Here is a 21951-nt window from a genome sequence, read left to right on the forward strand (position 1 = left end):
TCGAAATACGCTTTGGAAGTGCTGGTGTAGAGGGTAAAGGCTGTACCTTGTTCTCTGTCTTGTCGACTCCAAACAGGAAAAGAAGATTTGCCAAAATAAGAGAAGCAACGAGGTGCCTATGGTATGTTGTTCGTGGACCGCGAAGAAATCTGCAATAAATGATTAAAAATTGATTCTAATTATACAGAAACGTTTAATCTGTTTTATCAATCAGCATTCGAACAATAAATGAAAAAAGTGAGTTTATCTCCTTATTACAAAATGGTTAACACAGGGGCAGTGAGAGAACTCTATTGTTTTGGTATAGTTAGGCTAATTTGAAGATGCTTCCTACAGCTAGGCTTCCCAAAAACAAGAGGATCCATGTCGGTTGTTCCATTGTCAAGAAAATCCTCTGCATCAATAGCATTGCTAGTAGCAACTGATTATTTAGCAGCAATAAACACTTATATAAACATTGAGCGCATCACCCTCTTTACAAACTAAAGCAATGCCACAGTCTTGATGAAAAAAAGTCCATAGAATATGAGGGTCCTTTACGAATGAGCAATACCTTATCACAATCATCTGTACTGGGAATGTCGTCTGACAGTTAAAATTGGGATGACTTAGAAAAGGGTCATTGAATTTCAGTGTAAATTCGCTTGTTCCTCGCCCCCCGGGAAGCTTATACAAAACCCTCAACGCAGTGAAAACATCAACCTACCGAAAGCAACAGAATGTCAAGAAGGCAATGGACATTGCAATGAGTGAAATTGTAAGCCCGATTATTGTGATGACCCGTAAAGCAAATCCATGACCACGCACCTATAAAAGAAATTAGCAGTGTGATAACAAATCATGAAATTCAAAACTTTTCTACAGTCACAAAGATATGATTGGCAAAAATGTATAGTTCAGTAAGGACATCCTCGTATTCTGCATTGTCCTGTCAAAATTATAACTAGGAGTTTAAAGCAAAATTGTACTATGAAAAAATAGCGAATTTGCTTGGAAGATAGGACAATTGTCGTTGTAGCCTAGTGCTTTTCATTTCTTTCCCCTATATCATAAAAGACACACGCAAAAACCCACTCTGTATATAATATCATTTTTGTTTTATTGAAAAGAAACATTGTTCCCAGGGTAAAATGGATGGCTAAATTAGATCTTTCGAAAAATGACGAATTTTGACTTGAACTTTAGGCCAGTTTTATTAGCTCGGAAAAGTTTCGAAAGAACTTGTTGATAGCGATCATAATGGTAATGAATTATAGCAGTTTTATGTTCACATGCTATAGCGAGTTGAGGATATTCCATTAAAAATTTGTTGACGAAAAAGTTGAGAAATTTAAAAAGACAACTTGATAGAAAAGCGAAATGAACTTAAACACGTCACTTTATTTTCAAAAAATTAGCATTTTTTGCTGAAAGCTTGGATTCTTATTCGGATGGGATGATGTTGACTTTACCTCTGCTAAAGCAGGCACTGTGGACACAGTCATCAATACTGCAAAATTGGTCAGATGGTAACAGTGACAAACAGTTTCGTTTGAGCTGGTTGAGTTGACGTAACAGCCAGTATCCAACCATTTGCTTTCAGGACTTCAATTAAAGAAAGAGGCAAGTATAAAAGATGCCAATTGATGAAATGTACGATCACAGGAAAATTTAAATTCAGAATACTACTCAACAAAAAAAATAACATTCTTTAAATCATCAGTAATGCAGGATAGTTTATGATAATAAAAAACATTTGATTGTCCAGGAAACATTAAAATTTAATTGTTCGTAGTTAGTGCTTTAAAAGTCTCATATTATGGTATAAAATTGCAATAATAGTAGAAGATTGACAAACTCAAACTCTTGAAATCGAATTAGGTACAGGGAGGTACAAAAACATATGGAAGTTGGCCCATATGCAAATAAATGGATCTTGTCTGACGGAGGTCGACTTAGATGTAGCTTTGGTGATAGAAAGATAAATTCCTAGAAATTAGCAAAGAGGACAAAATAATTCAACTTACTTGGTGGAGATGTTCCAGAAAACACAAGATGTGTTGATAACGTTTTGTTTCTAAAAAAAAGAATCAAATTTGTAAAGATACAGACTTTAAAATTGCAGGAATAATGAAAATTTTATTTTAATTTTACACGAAATCTTGAAATTTTATATTTCGAAAAAATACTTGAAAATTTCAAGTTGACAGTATTTAGTTTAAGTTGCTGACAAAAACCCCGAAACAATGACATCAAGGAAGCACCAACTAAAAAAGAGTAGATCTCTCTATTTGTGACAATCTAGTACCCAATATGAAAAGAAGAAAGAAGGTGGCAAATAACACCGCAACGCCTTGTGAAGAAGCAAAAACGACAATATAGGATCTTATCGCTTATATTTTGCCCAGGTATATAAAGCTTCATCAGATCTACTTAGTAATGAGGTTAGCATATAAAACTTGAATTAGAGCAGTGATACGATTGTAGGGATTAACAAATACAATTCTCATGTTGGGAAGCAAAGAAAAAATAATCCGGCAAGGATGTTACTAACATTCAAATGGGGCAGAACAAGGACCACCGGTGACGCAAAAGTTGTTTTCTTTGCACCAACAATCGAAGCAGAGACAACTTTGGAGTTCAGAACATCCATGGATCCTTTGTCCTGTTCGTTTGGTTTCCTAAAACAAAATTAAATTAGTTGAAACCTGTGTGGGTTAAAAGACTTGCGCGAAATTGCAAAAAGCTATGTTCAATAAAATGAACACAAAGATTCATGAATTATTTCTAACAACAACAATTGTTATCACCTGAATCTTTCTATTGGATGAGAATGATCGCCTAGTAACCTGAATCTCTGTCATTAAGAATATTCGACTTTCATAATAGAGAACTGCCTGTAATATTATCTACATTGTATTTTGTTCATTTTGTCCCTTTTAAAGCAGCACAAAAATCATTTTAGTTTCCACTGGACACACACTGATAACTACAAGTGATTGTTTTTTGGTGTGGGAAATCGGATTGCTGTTAACAAGCAAAATTTTCTCATTTGTCTTGCCCAAAATTCTGAATCAAAATCTCTTACTTGTCTATGCCCAAAATTCTGTCCACATTTTGATAAGATATGAATATGACATCTGTTGGCCTTCCACCTGAAGCAAAAAAGGAACAGAAATGATTTTGCTATCATTACAGGAAAAACAAATGTCATAAACAAACGATAAAGGTGACTCTGAGATTATCAATCACACCAAATTACAAGGGCAAATCAGCATTAAGTTTATAAGAGGGAGGTTGAAAATGTTCAATATGATAAGGGAAAGATAGAAGGAGACTCAATAACAAAAGACTTATTAACTGAACAGTTCATCCACAATTTTGATCAAATAATGCATTTGCATCACGAAGGGTTGTAGAATTAAAGGATCTGTATGCTTGAAAAAATTCTTAACGATGAAACGGAAGCTTTACATCTGTTTGTGACTAACGTACTACTGAAATATGTTTTTCTACAAAAATATATAAATCTACAAAAAAGGGCAAAGAAAGGATTAAAGGAGAAATCATTTAAGATGTAGTATGAAAGAAACCTTTCTGAGATAAGATCTCGTTCGTGGGTAGTGATATTTTTGGCTGCGTCCTCCTTTGATTCACAGCATTTGGATGTGCTTCGTTATAATTCAGTGCCTCGTTAGGTTTGCCAACTCTTTGTATCTGCATTCCTGAAATAAACAAATGTGATGCCATTTCTAAATTATGTTTCTAGAAACGAATGCTACATAGCTGTTGATCAAAAAATTATTGTGAAACGAAGGATTTGATATGATCATCAACTGTGGTGGGAATTCGCGTCTTCATTTTGGAGAGGAAATGAGAGCTGGATTGGGCCAATAATACTACTAAAACAATAAGGGAAGGTAGCATATCATTGTGTGTGTATGGTATGGGGATGGTTAAGAGTAAGTTACTCTTTCGGTGGTACAAAAATAAAAATGGCTTTGAAAAAAGCAAACATTTGAGTTTATCGTCTGTCACTCTTCAGAGTATAAAACGTCAGAACATAGACCGAAAACTCTACGCTAGGAAATATATATACCCAGTTGATGATCGAAATAGGCCAATCAGAAACACGAGCACATGACTGCTGAGGTAGCTTCAGTATACTCAAATCTTTGCTTTTTTCAAAGCCGTTATCAACAAGTTACTCTTTAAAACTGAAGTTATATATACAGAGCGTATTCATTATGAAAAATTTTAAAGGAAAAAAGGCTCGATTACAATTGATAAAATGAGAGGCCGACTGCGGTACTTACCGACATTTGGAGTCGTGAAACCCTCTCTAAATGATGAATTCGTGAAACCATTTGAGATCTTCTCAGCAAGTTTTTCCAAGCCTTCAAACAGTGAGCTCGCCCCTTCGGATCTACCAGCCTAAAAACAAACCATATGAATCAGTTAGGGTAAAACCTCTCCCCGCTTTAAATAAAAACAAAATATTTTCTGATGCATCTTTTTGACTTTTTGTCTAAAAAAATTGAAGGGAACTGAAAATTTCAAGCTTTATCTAGTAAGCATATAAAAAACCCTACTTTGGAAAAAAACAATGTCCGTAGCTTAAATTGTTCAGAAGTTATCAAAAGATACAGATCAAGCAACTTCTCTAACAAGTACTTTCCTTCTTATGTGTAACGATCTTACCTGTTTTCCATAAAAACGTTAAAAGTATAACACGAAATAGCGGAAGCATAAGATCTATTTCATGAAAATAACTGTTTACCAGCCTCTCACAAAGTTTTCGACGATGTTAAGACAGTGCTGTACACGTTATTTGTTGTATAGAACAGGACAATTGCTATCCCGAGTTTGGCAACCCCAAGTCCAAATTAAGTATCATTTTTGTTCAACACCTCTCGAGGTACTTCTATTACTAATGACATTTCTCTGCCCCTTGCCCTGTTTTATAGTTTTAATGTACTAAAAGGCTATAATATGTTGTTGACGATTAGAAAGACGTGAAGAGACATTGAAGATCCAATGAACCTGTTAATGCTAAAATGCAATGAAAATACTAAAAGAAAACAGGCGAATATATACGACACTTACTAAGATAAATAAAAATGAATTGCACTTATGAACATACCTGTGGTAGATCTTTCCAAGCTGCAACAACTGATCTGTTTAGGAGGTTGCTGGCAACATCAAGTAGAGGCTGCAGTGCAAAAAACTGACATCAAAATTACCAATATACATATATTTACAAAGATTCAATGACCTACGCATGATACAAGTACGGTGATAGACGGGTTTTCAATGTAAATGGTTTAAATACCAGAAAAAGACCCTCAGGAAGTAGACCCTCTATCAGAAACCTGCCAGACACCAAAGGCGTGACAAATCAATGATAACAAGAACTGTAAATCTTCATGAATTTGAGGTTTGTTAAGAGATTGACACAACTACAGCAAATACCAGCAAAGACAACCTTATTATTCAAAAGCTGCTTTTGGGTCTTGCCTTTTGGTCTTGCATATGAGATTTGAAAGACTAAAATATTTTAAATAAGGTTTTTATTTAAAAGCTGCATTTAGATGATAAACTGTGTCAGTGACGCAAGCATTCTTAAGGAGAAAATAACTTTTAGGATAAAATCCTTGTCAGTCTGAAATCGATTTTCAAAGACAGAGTGCTTGACCGAAATACAGTTTTTATTTCTAAAACGCTTACGTTCTTCTTTGCAGGAATTTACACTATTGCAAATATCCAAACTTTCGTTATTTTGCTTTCCAGGCTAAAAAGGTGTCATTACAAATAAAGAGAAAAATCCAAATTTTCTTTACCTGTCCCATAATATCAACCATCGAATCTTCTTTTAGTTTGTCCCTTATGGTTTTCTGGTAGTAAGAAGCTGTTCTTTTGACGTCACCTCCATACAGCTTTTTTCTTGTCGTAACTTTCTTTAACTGGTCCCCTACCGTCACTGCATTAACACTGGAATTTTCGACCTGGAAAGTCAACAATCAGCCTGTTTAAATGCCGTGGTGTCATTCTATCTAAAAAAATGCTCTAAGTTAGATTAGAATTTAACGAAACATTGCACTTTGACATGACATTGTGGAACCCTGAAGTTTTGTACTACAATTCATTTTAAATTAAAATTTTTCTTTGAGTTGCTGAGAAATAAAAATTAAAGACAAATTGAAATGAACATTCCTTATAATAGTAGTTGATAAAGGCGTGTTGATAATATACAAGCGACAAGTAGGTTATTTGCTACTTCATAAGACAAGATTCCTTCGCAAATCAATAAGAGGCAATAGAAACAGGGCAGCTAAAATGAAACTTTAAGTTAAAGTACATAACTAAACAAAAACAAGAGCAAAAATTAAAAAACATAGCATCAAAACTATTACGCAGTTAAAGAAAGGACAGGGTTGGAGCGAAGGCTTTAATATTATGGCAAACATCACTGAACAAATATTTAAAAACAGAATGATAAAAGGCAAAATGCTTTAAACATACTAGCAATCCCAACTCCATTACGTCTTTCGAAACACAATCACTCAAGTTTGGAAGATCGTAGACAGCCTGCTGGGATGTCACACTGTAGAGACATTTTCTAGAAGCAAAGCCGACTGTTCCATTTGGACACATTCTCACAGCAGTTCCATGTTTGAAAAGCCTTGGCCACTGAACGTCACGGAACGAGTTTTCTGCACAGAAGTCTGTCTTTTTGGCATCTTGTGGAGTGGCTTAAAGGTACAGAGCAAATGAAATTGAAAAAATGAACTATGACATTCATGCTCAGAGTTGATTTGTTTTTCTCCTTCTTCAGCTAAGATTTTTTAATGGATATTATTTGAGGATTCTGTAAGTGGTGGTGAAAGAGAAACACACTATTAATTAAAACAACTTGCAAAATTGTTTCGCGCAATTTGAAATTTTTTTAGCCCTCTCTCCATTTCTGCTTAGTGCCGTACAATTTGAAAAAAATAGTTAAAACTATCATTTTCCGATTTTCCAGCAACCAGGTTTAATACAAACAACATATATTTGCACTACCAACTTATTTTGCAAAATCAACAACATTGTTATTAAGGAAGGGACACATTTGAGAGGGTGCATCAGTTATGGGGGAACACCAACCACAAGGGTAGACAAGGTCTGACGTAATTCGTCAAAATTTATAGAAGAAGATTGAGATTAAAATCACGCAAAAATGAAAAGTGATATTCTGCTTACGTCTGCACAAATATCCGTCGCCAACGAATCCTTTTTTACACTGGCAAAGATACGATCCTTCTGTGTTGAAACAATCAGCGTTTTTGTCACACCTGTTTGTAGATCTTTGGTTGCATTCATCGAGATCTAAACAATAGGATATAAATTACAAAGAGATGGAATTTCTAGTTACTTGTATGTTGAGATGAATCTTTTCAAACTTGAGATATGTTTGATTGGAACTGTCTTCTATAAGAACATCAGATTCGTGAAAAAAGTAAAATTTTTAAACAATATTTTAACAATATTTAAACAAGTAAAATAATTCGATTGATCAAACTGAGATGAATAAATGGACTTTTGGTGTCATCACATTCAAGCAAATGAAACATGGTCGAAGCAAAGTTATTGCTTTTAGAGATAAATCCGCAGTCGTTTAATAGTGTTTTATATTGCATTGAAATGCTACTAAGGATTAGAAAGCATGCAGACAAATTGGCAGAACCTTTGGGGCCATCCTAAGATTTTTTCCCTGTGCTGCATCATGTGCATTCGAGATAAATTTGAATAAACAAAATCATCCACTTTTATCTTAGGTATAGATAGAAGCGATCGTATACAGCGTTATCAAGTAAGCCATAAATTGCAGACAGTATTCAACCGTAACAAAAGCAGTGACATTTGCTAAATATGCTTTTAAGATAATTTGCATGAACAAACCTTTCGTTTTGACACTGGTGCTTCCGTTCACTCTACGTCCCAGTCCCCATAAAAATTTGACCTGGATATCAACAGTGTATATCGTTAAAGGCTTCAAGGATTCAAAGATTACGTAATTATTCTTCGTCTCAACTGAATGCTTTAGTCCTTGTTTATTCCGCAGATAGACAACGTAGTTGACATTTTGCATCGTCGAGGCGGTCCACCGAACATAAATTTTGTCCCAGGCGATCGAAGCTGCTGTAATGTATTTTGGCCTCCAATCGTGATCTAAAAAGATTCAATTTCATAGTCTTTGCACTTTCCAACGATATTCGGTAGCATTTACTTACTCTAAATTTCAATGAACTTTGACTGAAATACGTATGAGCTGTGAACTGGAGGACATTTTGAAATTTCAATGTTTTAGTAAACAAAAATTTGGTATATATTCTAATCTCTAGTTTCATAAATTAATCACAAAACATACCTGGCGTTACAAAATGAAATTTCGCTGCAAGACCAGGCCCTAAGCCCCATTTGAAGACAGGACGGATGTCAATAGCGTATTCTGTTATCGGCTTCAACGAGACTAGTTCGGTTGAGTTTGAAAATACATCTACGGGCTTTTTTATCTCACTATTTTCCTGGAGGTAGACCTTGTAGGATACGGCGTTCGCCACTAATTTCCACGTGACACGCATTTTGCCACCAGCTAAAGGTAGAACACTGATGCAATTCTTTGGAAGAGCAATGCCTGCAGAAAAGAAAAGAAGTAAGTAATAATAAATATTTAGTTTAAGAGATAAATGACGTTATGTTGGAACAGTTCTTTTTTGTTATGTTGAGCATACTTTAGTGTTTAAAGTGAAAATGTTTTTTTAAAAAAATCGTCAAAGAATTTTAAAACGTTTGCTCCAGGACAGAAGTGTCATGTACGAAACGTCATGTACGAAATGACATGTACGAAATGTCATGTACGAAATGTCATGTACGAAATGTCATGTACGAAATGTCATGTACAAAATGTCATATACGAAATGCCATGTACAAATGTCATGTACGAAATGTCATGTACGAAATGTCCTGTAGAACTGTTTATACGATACTATACTCAAACTAGTACGGTACAGAGTAAGTTTACACGAAATAATGATTACCAATACCGTACAAAATAAAACTTTTTAGTGTAAACGAATAAATATGATTCAATTTCGATCTGGATCTATGTAAAGTGGCTACTCTTTTGTTATGCAATGCGTAAAAAACTGAATACGATATCGCGTAAACATCAAATAGAAAGCACACTGCTGCAAAATTGCAACGCCTTAGGTTGTCTGGCTTAAACGTAACTAATTATTTATGCAGCCTTTGCGCACTATTGGTCTTGGGTTTTAATGTTTAGCTCTGGTTATTATGTAGACAGCTGGGCAATTTATGCAAGAATTTTTACATACCCATTTATCTATAAGTATAAGTAAGTGCATTTTACATACCTCTGACGAACGGGCATGCCCCCTACTTTTTTGCAAATTAAAAGAGCTTTTTCAAAATCTTTTGTTATGGGTGTTAAATTTTCTCTCGCCACTCCCGATATTCCAACCTTAGTAGGAGCTCATCAAGAGGCCCTCTATACCCTGTTTACATGCGTATATCTTGATAAAAACAATAAATTATATACAAAATTAAATACCCTCGGTGTTTGCAATAATGATAGCTGGCAAACTTTCTCCTAGCTCACTGATTGCACGCACTTCAATCGCATACACAGTGCTCGGGGTGAGCTTGGTGACGTTTATTTTGAAAACTTGGTTGGTGCCAGGCAATTGCTCCTTTGCATTCCACCTAAATTTGTGCTTCGTAGTGCTGGATGAATTTTCTTTCACTAACATCTGTAACAAAAATAATGTTAATTAAAAAACACTGATCGATTTCGCTTCATGTTGTCAGCTTAAAAGAAAGAAGATTGGAAATTCGTATATTCTATTCTATGATTGATATTAAAAAGAGGCAATCTGAGTGTGATTTAATGGACTAATCATGTATGGATGGGATGAGAAACATTTTTTCATGAACGGTGAAAATCTGATTAGTAAAAACAACCAGTCAACAAGATCAGCTTGACTCTATTTGACTTAAATTAAAACCTTCCTTTTTTGCACAAAATGCGTGTTCAGCTCTGTCTAAATGTTATGGAGCACTTTATGACAGATCGGTAATACAGTAAGTTTCAAATGAATGACAGTTTAATACTCCATTTGAATGGCAATTTATGACTTTGTATCTGCATTGAGCGAAAAATATTCATTGAAATATAAAACATAAGGGTAATTCGCGTAGCTCATAAAGCTTATTGTTTAAACTTTAGAAATGAAACTCAACCAATAAGAGCGTCGCCATGAAGTGTGTTTTCAAACATTTTACTGGTTTCTACAAACATGGACAGGATTCCGGGTCAGTTTATGAAGTAGGCTTGGCAACAAGGGAACTAAAACTTCTCTTTTTATGATTTATAAACCATAAGATGGATCATACTGTTTTATCTTGCTGTGCATCGTAAGAAGATTCCAGAAAATTTAAGTAACAAACCAGAAAGTTATTAAAAATTCTTTTGCTTTGCATTGTATTGTCTCTACCTAATAAAACCATTTGAAATTGTCTCCAGCATAATCATACTTTAATGTGATGACAAAATAGGCTAAAGCGAGTGAATTAAAATTTTGTATTATGACTGGGTTTTTATTCTAAATTTACTTGGAAAATGTAAATGATATTTTTGTGGATCGTTTAGAGGCCCAAGCTGTCCTTTCTAAGTTATACGGAATTAAAAACACATTATCTGGCAATTATAGCTTAATGGAGGTGAAATTGTTACATTAAAAGATGAAATTTCCTAAGACCTTCTTTATGTTCAAAAAATGACTGCATCATATAAAATTTCATACGCTTTAATCTTAGCTAAGATCGTGTTGACAACAATGTAGGGGAGAAAGGGTGTCATTGCAGCACCGTAGGCCTTAGATGTAGAGGGACAAAAAATATTTCTAAGGAAAAATGCTTTAACGTTTTAAGGATCTCTAACTGTCAAGGAGATCATCAACGTCCTCGTCAAAATCAAAATGAATGCAGAACATTACACTTCACCTAAAACAACTCAAAGAGATTTTGGCAGTTTTCTCTGTTTGTTACTTGTAAGCTAGAAGGGCCAATTTCTGAAGTGGGTTAAACGACACAATGAAAAGAGCACCAACATCAAAGAAATTCTAGCAAGGGCTGAAATCCCTAAAGCATAAATTGCGGTACTTTTTACAAAAACTCTAATAATTTTACTTTTTCTTAATCTTATGCATTATATTGTTATATCTTTAGCTTCCTTTTATTCGTTTTTTGGCTTCCTGTTAATAAGTTTTTCTCTAACTAAGGGGCTAACAGGCCGAAATAATTTGAAAATAAAAGGACATTCAAATACAAGAACGTCGCTTAAATTCAGTGACTGGCAAGTTCGGACGGAGTTCAAGTAGCCCTAGTCATTCCTTCCATGCAATTATTATTTCTTAGGAGCTCACGCTTCGCTTCCCAATGAATTGGTTTACTAAAAATTTGATTTAAAAATGTTAGTTATTTTCAATAAAAATTCATTCCTGCAGATTATATTACAAAACAAATCCTCGACTTTGATTGCAATCATCAACAGAGAAAGGCATCAAACAGGTGCAGCTGATAGATAATCTAACATGCAAGAAATAAACAGCCTCAGAGACACCATTTGTTCAAATGAACGGTAGCTTTCAAAATTTTGCTTTATATGCACATGCGCAGTTAAAATCGATGACGTTATATTCAAATTCCATTATGTATTCTGTGGTAGGAGCATTCGTGGCTCTTATGGTTATAAGCCAATCTCGAACTATAAGACGAAGAAAATTATATAAAAGGTGTTTTGAGAAGAATGAGAATTGAACTCTCGTTAATGTGATATATTATGGTATATAATAGTTTTTGATTAAATTGAAGCGATATGAGAAAACCTCTTCTGTGAGCTTTCGTTTCCGAGTTGGTCAATCTTTTTTTGCATTTTTTGTGGTATATGTTTCATGATACAGGCATGAACATTTTCCAGAAAATGCAATGTTTTTAGAAGTCAAATGGCTACAATATTTCACTTAATTCAACAGATTATTCTCACTTTTATGCTCCTTTATGACCAATTCTTCATTCTACCAATAGCTTCTTTTAAAATGTTTGCCCACATGAGATTTCAATGCCATTAAGTGGATAAGTGCAATCGTATTACACGCTTGAATTCCTCCTAAGGTCTAGAACTCAATTAACAAGCATGCTGTCGTGATGTTATTGCCATAGTTTGCAATGCTTTCGTAATATGACCACGAAAGGCGATCAAAATTCCTTGGTATATCGAATGCTTACTTTTAGCCTAAAATAGTCTATGTTTGCGCCTGCATAACATTGGAGTTACACGCCATTAAAAACTTTCAAGTCTTGAAGTTTAGAATGTACCTACAGCAATGTCCGTATATTCACTTGAAATCTGTGAATCTGTCCTTTTCAAAGATGCATTTTAAAGCTTATGCTTTCATGCCATTTTAATAAATTACGCTATATTTTAGTTGAACTGGTTATCAGAAAGGCATAGATATTATGTATATATTCTAATAATTATTTGAAATTGTGGTGTAGATCAAGGTGAAAAATACCCCTACAAAAGTTCATGGTCTGATTGAAAACACACTCACGGGGGATGTGGCCCGCGGGCCGTAAGATGCCCAGGTCTGCTTTAGGATGTGCCTAAAACAATGACCTGTCATTCATTGAACACCTATGAATGTGCCTCTTTCCAAGATGCATTTTAATGCTCGGCGTGATTCTACAAACACTCTATTGAGCAGTATAGGACTCTAAGAAAGTGCGCAAAACATTGGCAGTAAATAATTTGGTTCCCTTCAATTTTACTGAGATTACTTCATTCGATTGTGCTTTCATTAAAGTCTTCAGAGTAATTATTGTCTGTATAGGTTGCCTAAACAGTGTTTCGAAAACAGAGTTAAAATATATATCTTTAAAGACTTAAAATCTCAGTATTTGTATCTATGAAAACGGTAAAGAAAATTAAAAACATTTCTTGTAGAACTTGGAAGTTAGAAGCTAGATTTGCAACCGAATCGTCTTTAAAAGAAAAATAGTATAAATAAAACAATGAGGATAGAAAACGTTAAAAGAATATTGCAAACCAAAAGCAGATCAAGATCAAACGGCTCACCGAGTATGCAAAGATAGATCCGTTTGTTGGTGATGGTGTTTTGAAAATCGCCTCAATTGATGTTGACGTTTTTTCACCAACTGAGAGCTTCGGTGGATTTGGGACTGAATTGAAATATGAAGACGATTAGTAATTTTCATAAGGAAACAAAACAATATCATTTTCATGATGTCTTATTTAAGATTTTTCTAAGCAAGTATCGTCCTTTCTGACGACCATCGTAATGAATTAAGACTGACGTCATATTAGCACATCAATGCTTTCGAAACTTGCAGGTCCTTGAACATTGCAAACAAGCAAATTATATTTGGCTTTGCATATCTAGTAAAATGCTTTGAATATCCAAATAAAAAAGATTTGAGATTAGTTGACATGTAGAAATCTCGACTTGCATTTGTAAATGTGTATATTTCTGTGATTCTGTCAGTTTGGAAAGTGAAAATTTGACATAAACCTGCAATATTTTTTACTTACTTCCATCAGTTGTCCTGCATGAAAATTCTTTGCTTTTTAAGATTTTCACTCTTGCTCCAATGATTGCTTCGATCGTGAATACGTAGGTGGTAAGAGAGCCTTAAAAAGGAAACAGCCTGACGATTGGTATTCTAACTAATAATAATTGTCGTCAAAATATCTTATACAAAATAGATGCATTTATTGAAGTCTTGCAGTGAACAAGATAATTTATCAAGATACAAAATGCAATCTGGATAGCCATGCAAATTACCATTTTGTAACATGGTTCAACAGCTGGGCCTTTCTTTACAATTGTCTATCTGAAACTGTCTTGTAAATCAGCTTCATAGTTATGAAAATAATAATAAATCTACAAACTAAAGATTTAATCTGCAAAGCAGATAATTTTTAAAGTAAATCATTAGTTGGCGTATTAAAATTGGGCGATTCTTATATATCGCATAAATGAACAAATGTTATAATCCTTTACAGTATTGTTTTAAAGGGATCGATGCCGTGTCGAAAAGGCTGTATACGATCTCACATGTGGAACAATATGGCTCTAAGTCGCAGCTCAGAGTTTCGTGCTTAACGCAATCTTCAGAAAGTCATCTGATTGCAGTTGCCAGAATGCTTCTTATATCTTCTTTATGATAAAAGCTGTTGTGTTTCGAACAAATAGAAACAAATGCAGGCCCACTTAGTTCATATGTAGTTAAAAACGTACCTAATTTGCCAATGCATATGTTATCCGATGTTACGTTCAAACCCATTCGGAGAGGCCGATCTGTCATATATAGGTACTTGTAGGATAGAGAAACCTTCTGAATACGATTGAAAGGGTCTTTCCTTAGGCTCCAAAAGAGACATATCGAAGATGCAGTACTTTTGCAAAAGTCTATGACAGGTTCCTCTGCAAAGGAAAGCATAATTTTAATATTTGAAGCTACAATTTAAATCATGAATACATTAGGGTGACGATGTCTTATTCTGTTGTACTACACTTGACGGAGAATTTTTGGCTTTCAAAAATAGAGCACTGTGAAATATGATTAAAGTTGCAATGTCTACATACAAGAAAGACAATCCTATTACTCTAGCACGGCTACGCAAACACAATTAATAATTAGACAATAAACTGTTGTAATGAAAAACCATTTCAGATCTTAATTTAGTTATTTCCATGTTTGCTAGAAACTGGCGCTAGAGATTCACCATACTTAAAATATTTTCTTGAAACTTCATACAATTTTACCCAATTTGTTACAAACACAGCCAAAAGTAGAAATCCATTTTCCTTTTGATGAAACTTACGTCCGTGAGAACAGTTACACAAATTTAATAACATGAATAACAATTCTTTAGAGTAAACCGTTTAAACAATGCAAGGATTTCCATTCGCGTTTCCTGACTGCTTTCAGTCCAACAAATGCTAATTTCTAACGGAAAAATTACGGTTTTTAGTTACCGGCTTTCTCTGTGAGAAAACTTTAAAGCAGTCCAAACATTTGAATAAACTAAAGTCGCAGTAAAGACTTCAATTCAATAGGGATATTCTTTGCCGCGCCTCTTAATAGATATTATCTAAATTGAAAATGTTTGAGTGAATCACTCTTGGAAGTTAACAACCCAGCAAACTGATGAAATTGATGTCCCGTTTTTCATTATAGTAAGGCGAAGAACAAATTCGAACGTATGGAAGTCTCGGGCAACAAGCAAACGAAATCATCAGGCCATTTAATAAATCACTTCAAAACTCATTAGGCAGTAAAATAAATGATGTATCTGTTCTTGCCTGGAAATTTGTTGGCATAGGATAAGGGTTTTTTAACATAGGAAACGAGACATAGGTATCAATACTTATTAAATGCCAGTTTTAGTTCAGCAAGCGACAATTACCGAAAATTAGAAGTATCCACTGAGGCTGTGAGAAAAAAAGATGGCACAAACGACAAAGAGATGATCTCGATATGGAGTTAGCCATTAATTAGTTTCTGTCCTTGCACATGGTGAAATGAGAAAATGTTTCATGGGCTACAAAGCAAGGACCGCAGAGCACCTTACAGATTGAGGGGGCTAAAACGTTGGGGGGGGGGGTAAAAATACTAAAGACCCAGAGAAGGACGATTTTTGGTATGATTTCAAGTACATTTTGGAAATATAGCAGCTTCCGCCGTCCTTACTACAAGGGCACAAATGACAATCAACATGTCTTATTTTCAGGGATAAAGATTTATTCAGATTTATTCACAACTATACTGTTACAAATGAATTGATCAAATAAATATTCATTAACAGGTTTTCTTGTTTGCTAGCTTCTAAGTTGCAATAAGAATTTTGAAAAGTGGTATCTACGACGTAGGGTCATGCGAATTATAATGACAAGAATTCTGATGACAAAAATCATGATGACAAAAATCATGATGACAATGTCAGTGTCAATCGTGTTGTATGGCAATTTCTTCTTAAAGCTTCGAGGATGAAATATGTCTTATCTCATTTAAGCAAGGCCAAAGACATAATTCACTCTTTACGCAATCGCGAAATCAGTGACGATTCTAATCAACCAACTGACAATGCGGCACAGCTCATCTGGTGTCGAGAGCCGAGACATCAGAAAAGGTACACGAAATGTGAAAAAATGTAAGAAGTGAGAAATCAAGTAACAATTTCAGGCCATTCACCAACCAAATAAAACCAACACAAGTTGACAAAAGTGGACCCCAGCTGACAAAACTTTTGAAACAAATAAACAAACATTTCCTGTGAATTTCACATGTTAAGACCTTCTGTTAACTGCCTTTGAACCTTAAAGTATTGAATTGCTGATAAGGGAGATTATTTAACCACTAACAGAATTAAACAAATTTCACATTAAACAAAGTTGAAATTGTCAACACAATCAGTTGATGGGTGGTAGTCTCTTGCTTGCTATGAACCAGGGACGCCGGAACGACCAAGGGGCAAGGGGGCAGGCTTGAGTAAAAGTACATTTGGAAAATATTCTCAAGCTACCAACAATTCTATTTTGTTTCTACCAACTGTCATTTTTTTTCGATCTTCTGTAGAGCAGTACCGTCAGAATTTCATATGAATCTTTTGATAATAACAAACGACCTATAAAATAGAACTTCCATGAAAGGGGCACTTTGCCCCACCCTTGCCCCTCCTATCAAAAGACAACAGAGGCGCTTGACCCCCTGCGTCCCCCTCACTGGCGTCCCTGCTGTGAACCTCTCATAAAATGGAAATATTTTAAAGAGAAACTGTGACCAATTTGTCTTTTCAACAAGAAAAACAGTTGTCATAGTAGTTATTATATTTGAAGCTACCAGAGTGAAACTGTAAAATTGCCTACTTAGAAAATTTTATAAGAAATCTCACGCTACACTTTTTTCTCGAATTTCGTGGCTGAGGTTTTATTTAGCAAACAGAGTAGATGATTAAGAGCACCTTTGTCTATAAAACTTTACTCTGTGAACTCGAAGTTCTCCCCCAAGAATCAAGACAGAAAGTTATTACACAAAGTCGTTTGGTATAACGGTGATCGTAATGAAAGCAAAGGTTGTTTTATCCATTAATAAGATTTGTAAAACCTTTTGATGTGGCAAATGATAGTGTGCTTAATTTGTCATTTGATCTTACTATAAGCCCTCTTCATCGACAACGGTTTCAATTATTGTCGTCTGCAAACTCTTTGATACAACAAACATTCTCAAGACGTTCTTCCGTGATCCTTTAACCAGATGACATAAACACAAATATTAAGCTAATCCCATATGAACATCCACCAAAAGAAAAATGAATAGAGAATACAGATCTTGTGTTTCTTCAGCGATTGCACATTGGAGTAATTTACATATGTTAGAAGGAAATCCCGATAAAATTTAGACCTTGGGAATATATAAGAAAGCATTCAAAGAACAAATAGGTATAAATAATTCTTTGCAACAATTATGAATTATGGTTACGTGCTTTTCATTTATGTGTAAGGGTGAAGAAAACAATGCTCAAACAATATATGGGGACGGGCTTCCAGGGAAACAATTAGGGGACATGGGTTGCATTAAAATAATTATTCAAAATATCCTGTTACTTGTCATATAGTGATGCGAATCTAACCGTAAGGAATTCGAAATTTATAAATCTTTTAATCCTTTCCAACACGAACTCAGAATTCCCTGATAGGCACAGGCTGTAGAAAATTCGCACTAACTAAAATCCCCAAAGAGATTTACCTTCTAATATTTAAAGAAGTCCGTAATGATGTTAAAACATTCGTAATAAACACTGCAGACCTCAAACGAAAAATCAAATGCAGAGTAAAACCTTTTGACTTACCAAGATCTCTGTAAAACATCACAGTAGCCTCGGTGTCGTTTAAAACCCGATTCCAAAAGAGGACATTGTCATAGTCAGCATCAATCTTGAAACCATGACCTCCAAAAGTAAACAGACTGTTCCCCAGCTCCCGCCTTTTTCTTCCACTTGGGTTAGGCTCATGTGGAATTTCAATGCTTCTTCTTTTCCTTTTAGTCACATGGACAAGCTTCCTTCCATTTACATGAACCGAAACCTTTGACCGATCCCAAGTAATGACATGATGCAGCCAGATGTTTGTTGAGACAGTGTATGTGGTATAAAATGCTCCGTAGTCATTAGCAAAGTATACCTGCATTGTGTTATCCTTGCTTCTAATCAAAGCAAACCCATTTGTGCCACTCCCAGGAACAGAGTTGCCCAAAATATACTGCGTTTCACCAGGAACATCTCGAAACCTCAGCCATAGTGAAAATGTCAGACCAACGTTGCATTCTGAGAGATCCCCAATGCATCCATCAAACCTTCCCAGCTCGATGCTTGAGCTGCGACCTTCTAATGTCAAGTAGTTGTTCGCCTGACGCCCAAGCCTAGTCAACTTTGCACCTCCTTCCCTGATAGAAGCACGCTTGCCAGTTACTTTGTCTTGTATGCTGTATAAACTAGTGGCCTTATCGAAGTTCCAATAGTGCTTTGCATCGCGCAAAACTGAAATACAAATGTCAAGATCAGAACATCTAGATTTGAAACTAGCCAGACAGGGGATAAGCTTAATATTTGTAAAAATTCTTTGATGGCGCAAAAGGTCAATATGACTGTACAGTAATTTCTGTATCTGTTATTATCCCCTTTTCAAAGCTCTTACTAAATACTGAATGCGTAAACTTTAGAAAAATCATCATTGATAACCAATTTATGATTTACGCAAAATAACTTAAGGTTGCATATATTTTTAAACTCTTGTTATCGTTGACAATCTTAAAAAAAATATGTTTTATTATCAGACATTGGAATTTCTTTCATCTTGGTGGTCAGCAGAATAGAATATTGCTCTAGCTTGCCAAGGCAAGAAGGCAAGGTAACGGGTATTCCCGTGAACCAAAACAAACACCACCATCAAATGCATTCTGTATTTGATTTTCAAGAGAAAAAACTCGCTCATCTCTTAAGGTAATCTGGTGAGAATTTTTATTTAATCATTTCAATTTTTATAATTTTACGGATCAAGGGAATTGACAAACCACACTAAGGCGGATTTCAAACTAACACAGATGCCTGCCTTAATCGGGTCATTCATAAAATAGTTGAGTATTTAGGGATTTGGCATAAGACCCCCAATTTAAGAAAGATTAAGCATTTCTGTGCGATTAAAACCTTTTTTATTGTTGCAACATAATTTGTAACACGCAATGTTGACGGTTTAACGCCAGTATGATGGTAGGTTTACAATCTTAAAGATTAGATAGGAGATAGGGTAATGTTTATATTGAGTAATCATACCTTTCTTGTAGATTGAAACATCATGCTCAAGATGCAAACCTGAAAGAAACAACAAAGTTTCTAAGAATTACATTGCATCATGTACATGGTAGTCATCAATAATGAACAAACAAAGAACGTTAGCAAGTAAAGTGAAGGAAGGTATCAGGGTAATATAAGAGAAGCCTGGAACTTTAAATGAATTAGCTGTCAAAAACAAGTCTACATATTCTAAAAACCTATACAATACTTTGTTCTCTAGTTGCAATTCAGTGCAGATTTAAAAACTTGGCGATGTATTCCAAACTTTCTAGAAAGGTAGATTCTGTGGGCTTTGATAGAAAATCGTATTAACAATAAGATACCAAATTAAATGTATGAAATGTTTTCATTCAAACAAAATACCCATATGCAAAAAGGCTGCTTTTAATTGCATGTAAAAATAGAACACTATAAGCAGGAAATCTCAGTTAATGTTCCCTAGATTTGGGTGTGTGCAAACAATTCTTGTCCAAGAAATAAAGATATAGGTTTTTGAAAGCGGCACATCTCTTGAAAAGACTCGGTGAATGCATTAGAAAGGAAGAATATCAGAGTATATTAAAAATACAAACATCTAAGTTTAACTGAAAATTAGAATAAGAAAATTTTCAGTTACCGTATAGGTAATCCGTTTTTAAACACTGAATGATGTGTTTTAGGACACACAGCCAAATTAACCAAAGGATATCGAAATCTAATGGTGCATAATTTCTAACCAAGTTCCATTAAGATAAACTTAAGATCGATAATTAACAAGAAGACCGCAACGATGTTTGACATTATTTCAAAATTCTTCATTTTAAATTAGATGTAAAGATTAACCCGCAAAGGCACAAAATTTTATTTTGCTGTTTCTGGTTTGATCAGTTGTCAGTTCAATTTCCTGTCAATACAACCCAATACAGTTATACTTTGCCCAGTGTAAAAGGATCAGAAATTTTGACAGTTGGGAGGAAGCTTCTAAATTCTCATTGGAAAATTGTTCGTAGAATAGGGGCAACACTTACAAATGGAAGACGGGGTGGTGGGTGTAATTCTGAAGAATTGTTTACAGGTAGACGGTGCAGTCTATAAAGTCAAGAAATATAACATCAAAATGAACTGTTTAGAGAAATTTTGAGTTTTGGCCGTACCATTTGAAAGAGCACTGGGGAAAAAATCTAAGCTCTTCAAAAGTGCTCTAGAACTGCAGAGTATCATAGGCATTTTAAGACCTGAAGTTTACTGTAAGTGCTTTGGATTAAGCTCAATTGGGCTGTTTCGGAGCCAATATTGCTTGGATCGTACTAAGTAGTAGCATTTTCTGATTTTCTTTCAAAAATATTTTCTTTCTGATTTTCATAACATTCGAAACATTCAAATACACTAAAAAATTGAAAAAATATGTTCATAATGGCATCATTTCTTAAATCTAATTGAACAGAAGGCACAGGTACAAAATTTTCGAATCGACAGTGACGTCATTCAAAGGATCTTGGGAATTTTTGAAAGTAGGACGGGAGATAATTTCAAAGAAGAGGGTAAATGGAACCCTAATTACTAAATAAAAGCAAAGATAAAATTGAAGCAAATGAATACACTAACGCTTGCAAAATGTATCGAGATTTTACTGATTATCAAGCATTCCTAGCTGATTCAAAAGCATGAATTAGAAAATTACAAACGAATATGCAACGAAAAGGAATATGTCCAATGAGGTGGATACGATCGTCCACGATCTTGTGGTCGCGAGAAAGAGAAACAATTGAAATCAGAAAATCTATCGGCTGTGCACAGGCCGAAGAGGTCCGTTGTCATGCGCGAAAGATTTACAGCGCAATTGTCCACAAGCCCAACAGAAGACCTTGCTGTGAACAAAACACAAGTAACATTGTCTGGTGGGCAAATCCATTTTCGGAATCCAAATAAATAGAACCAGATTAAAGTTATTATGAAGTTTCTAAAAGGCTAAGTCACGAGTCAGGACTAAATCAGACAGACGTGCATTGTGTCAACGGCTAAGCCTTATTTTCGAAATCAACTTGTCTTGATCAACAAAATTATTGCATCTCGTGTATGAAAAAATGACAGATCAGGATAATCTGAAGATCTTGGTAAACGCAGAGCCAGGCTCGATTTTACCTTCCGCCTGGTATCCTTTATAATTTATGAATATTTGTCCAGTGTTGGCTTTTGCAATCAATAATTATAAACAGGGTTTTAAGCTAAACAAGTAAAGGATAAATCAACAGCTGACAGAGGACTGGGATTGCAAGAAACAACACGAACTGTTTAGTTTAATGGCATTAAACAAGAGCGATGTGCTGAATTTCACACAGAAAGGAACAAAAAGAACTGGTGTTCATTGAAGAATCTTCCAACAATTCAGCCTTTTTCAGGTCTATAGGAAGCTTTTATCGCTCCAGCTCCATGTTCTATATTCTTTCTAAATTCTGATAGAGCATTCTATGGAAAAGACCGATGCGTAGGTATGTATT

The 21951-nt window shown here is 34.9% G+C and overlaps 1 protein-coding gene across 1 annotated transcript in view; it reads right to left on the minus strand.

The window, feature by feature from the left end:
- LOC135694494 (uncharacterized) overlaps window positions 1-21951 on the minus strand; it is a 38531-nt gene that overhangs the window by 8049 nt on the left and 8531 nt on the right. Inside the window, exons 2-21 of the mRNA XM_065213266.2 lie at window positions 19454-19492; window positions 17975-18661; window positions 14361-14546; window positions 13652-13750; window positions 13178-13281; window positions 9593-9791; window positions 8390-8656; window positions 7921-8190; window positions 7222-7347; window positions 6502-6731; window positions 5820-5984; window positions 5123-5191; window positions 4296-4413; window positions 3573-3704; window positions 3068-3134; window positions 2534-2660; window positions 2007-2056; window positions 1452-1584; window positions 707-807; window positions 47-149 (exon numbers count right to left, since the gene is read on the minus strand). Of these exons, the coding sequence (XP_065069338.2) occupies window positions 47-149; window positions 707-807; window positions 1452-1584; window positions 2007-2056; window positions 2534-2660; window positions 3068-3134; window positions 3573-3704; window positions 4296-4413; window positions 5123-5191; window positions 5820-5984; window positions 6502-6731; window positions 7222-7347; window positions 7921-8190; window positions 8390-8656; window positions 9593-9791; window positions 13178-13281; window positions 13652-13750; window positions 14361-14546; window positions 17975-18661; window positions 19454-19492 (3272 nt within the window). The remainder of the gene's footprint in view (window positions 1-46; window positions 150-706; window positions 808-1451; window positions 1585-2006; window positions 2057-2533; window positions 2661-3067; window positions 3135-3572; window positions 3705-4295; window positions 4414-5122; window positions 5192-5819; window positions 5985-6501; window positions 6732-7221; window positions 7348-7920; window positions 8191-8389; window positions 8657-9592; window positions 9792-13177; window positions 13282-13651; window positions 13751-14360; window positions 14547-17974; window positions 18662-19453; window positions 19493-21951) is intronic.

Source organism: Rhopilema esculentum, chromosome 8, assembly GCF_057945365.1.
Source record: "Rhopilema esculentum isolate cy_ngs chromosome 8, ASM5794536v1, whole genome shotgun sequence".
Taxonomy (NCBI): Eukaryota; Metazoa; Cnidaria; class Scyphozoa; order Rhizostomeae; family Rhizostomatidae; genus Rhopilema; species Rhopilema esculentum.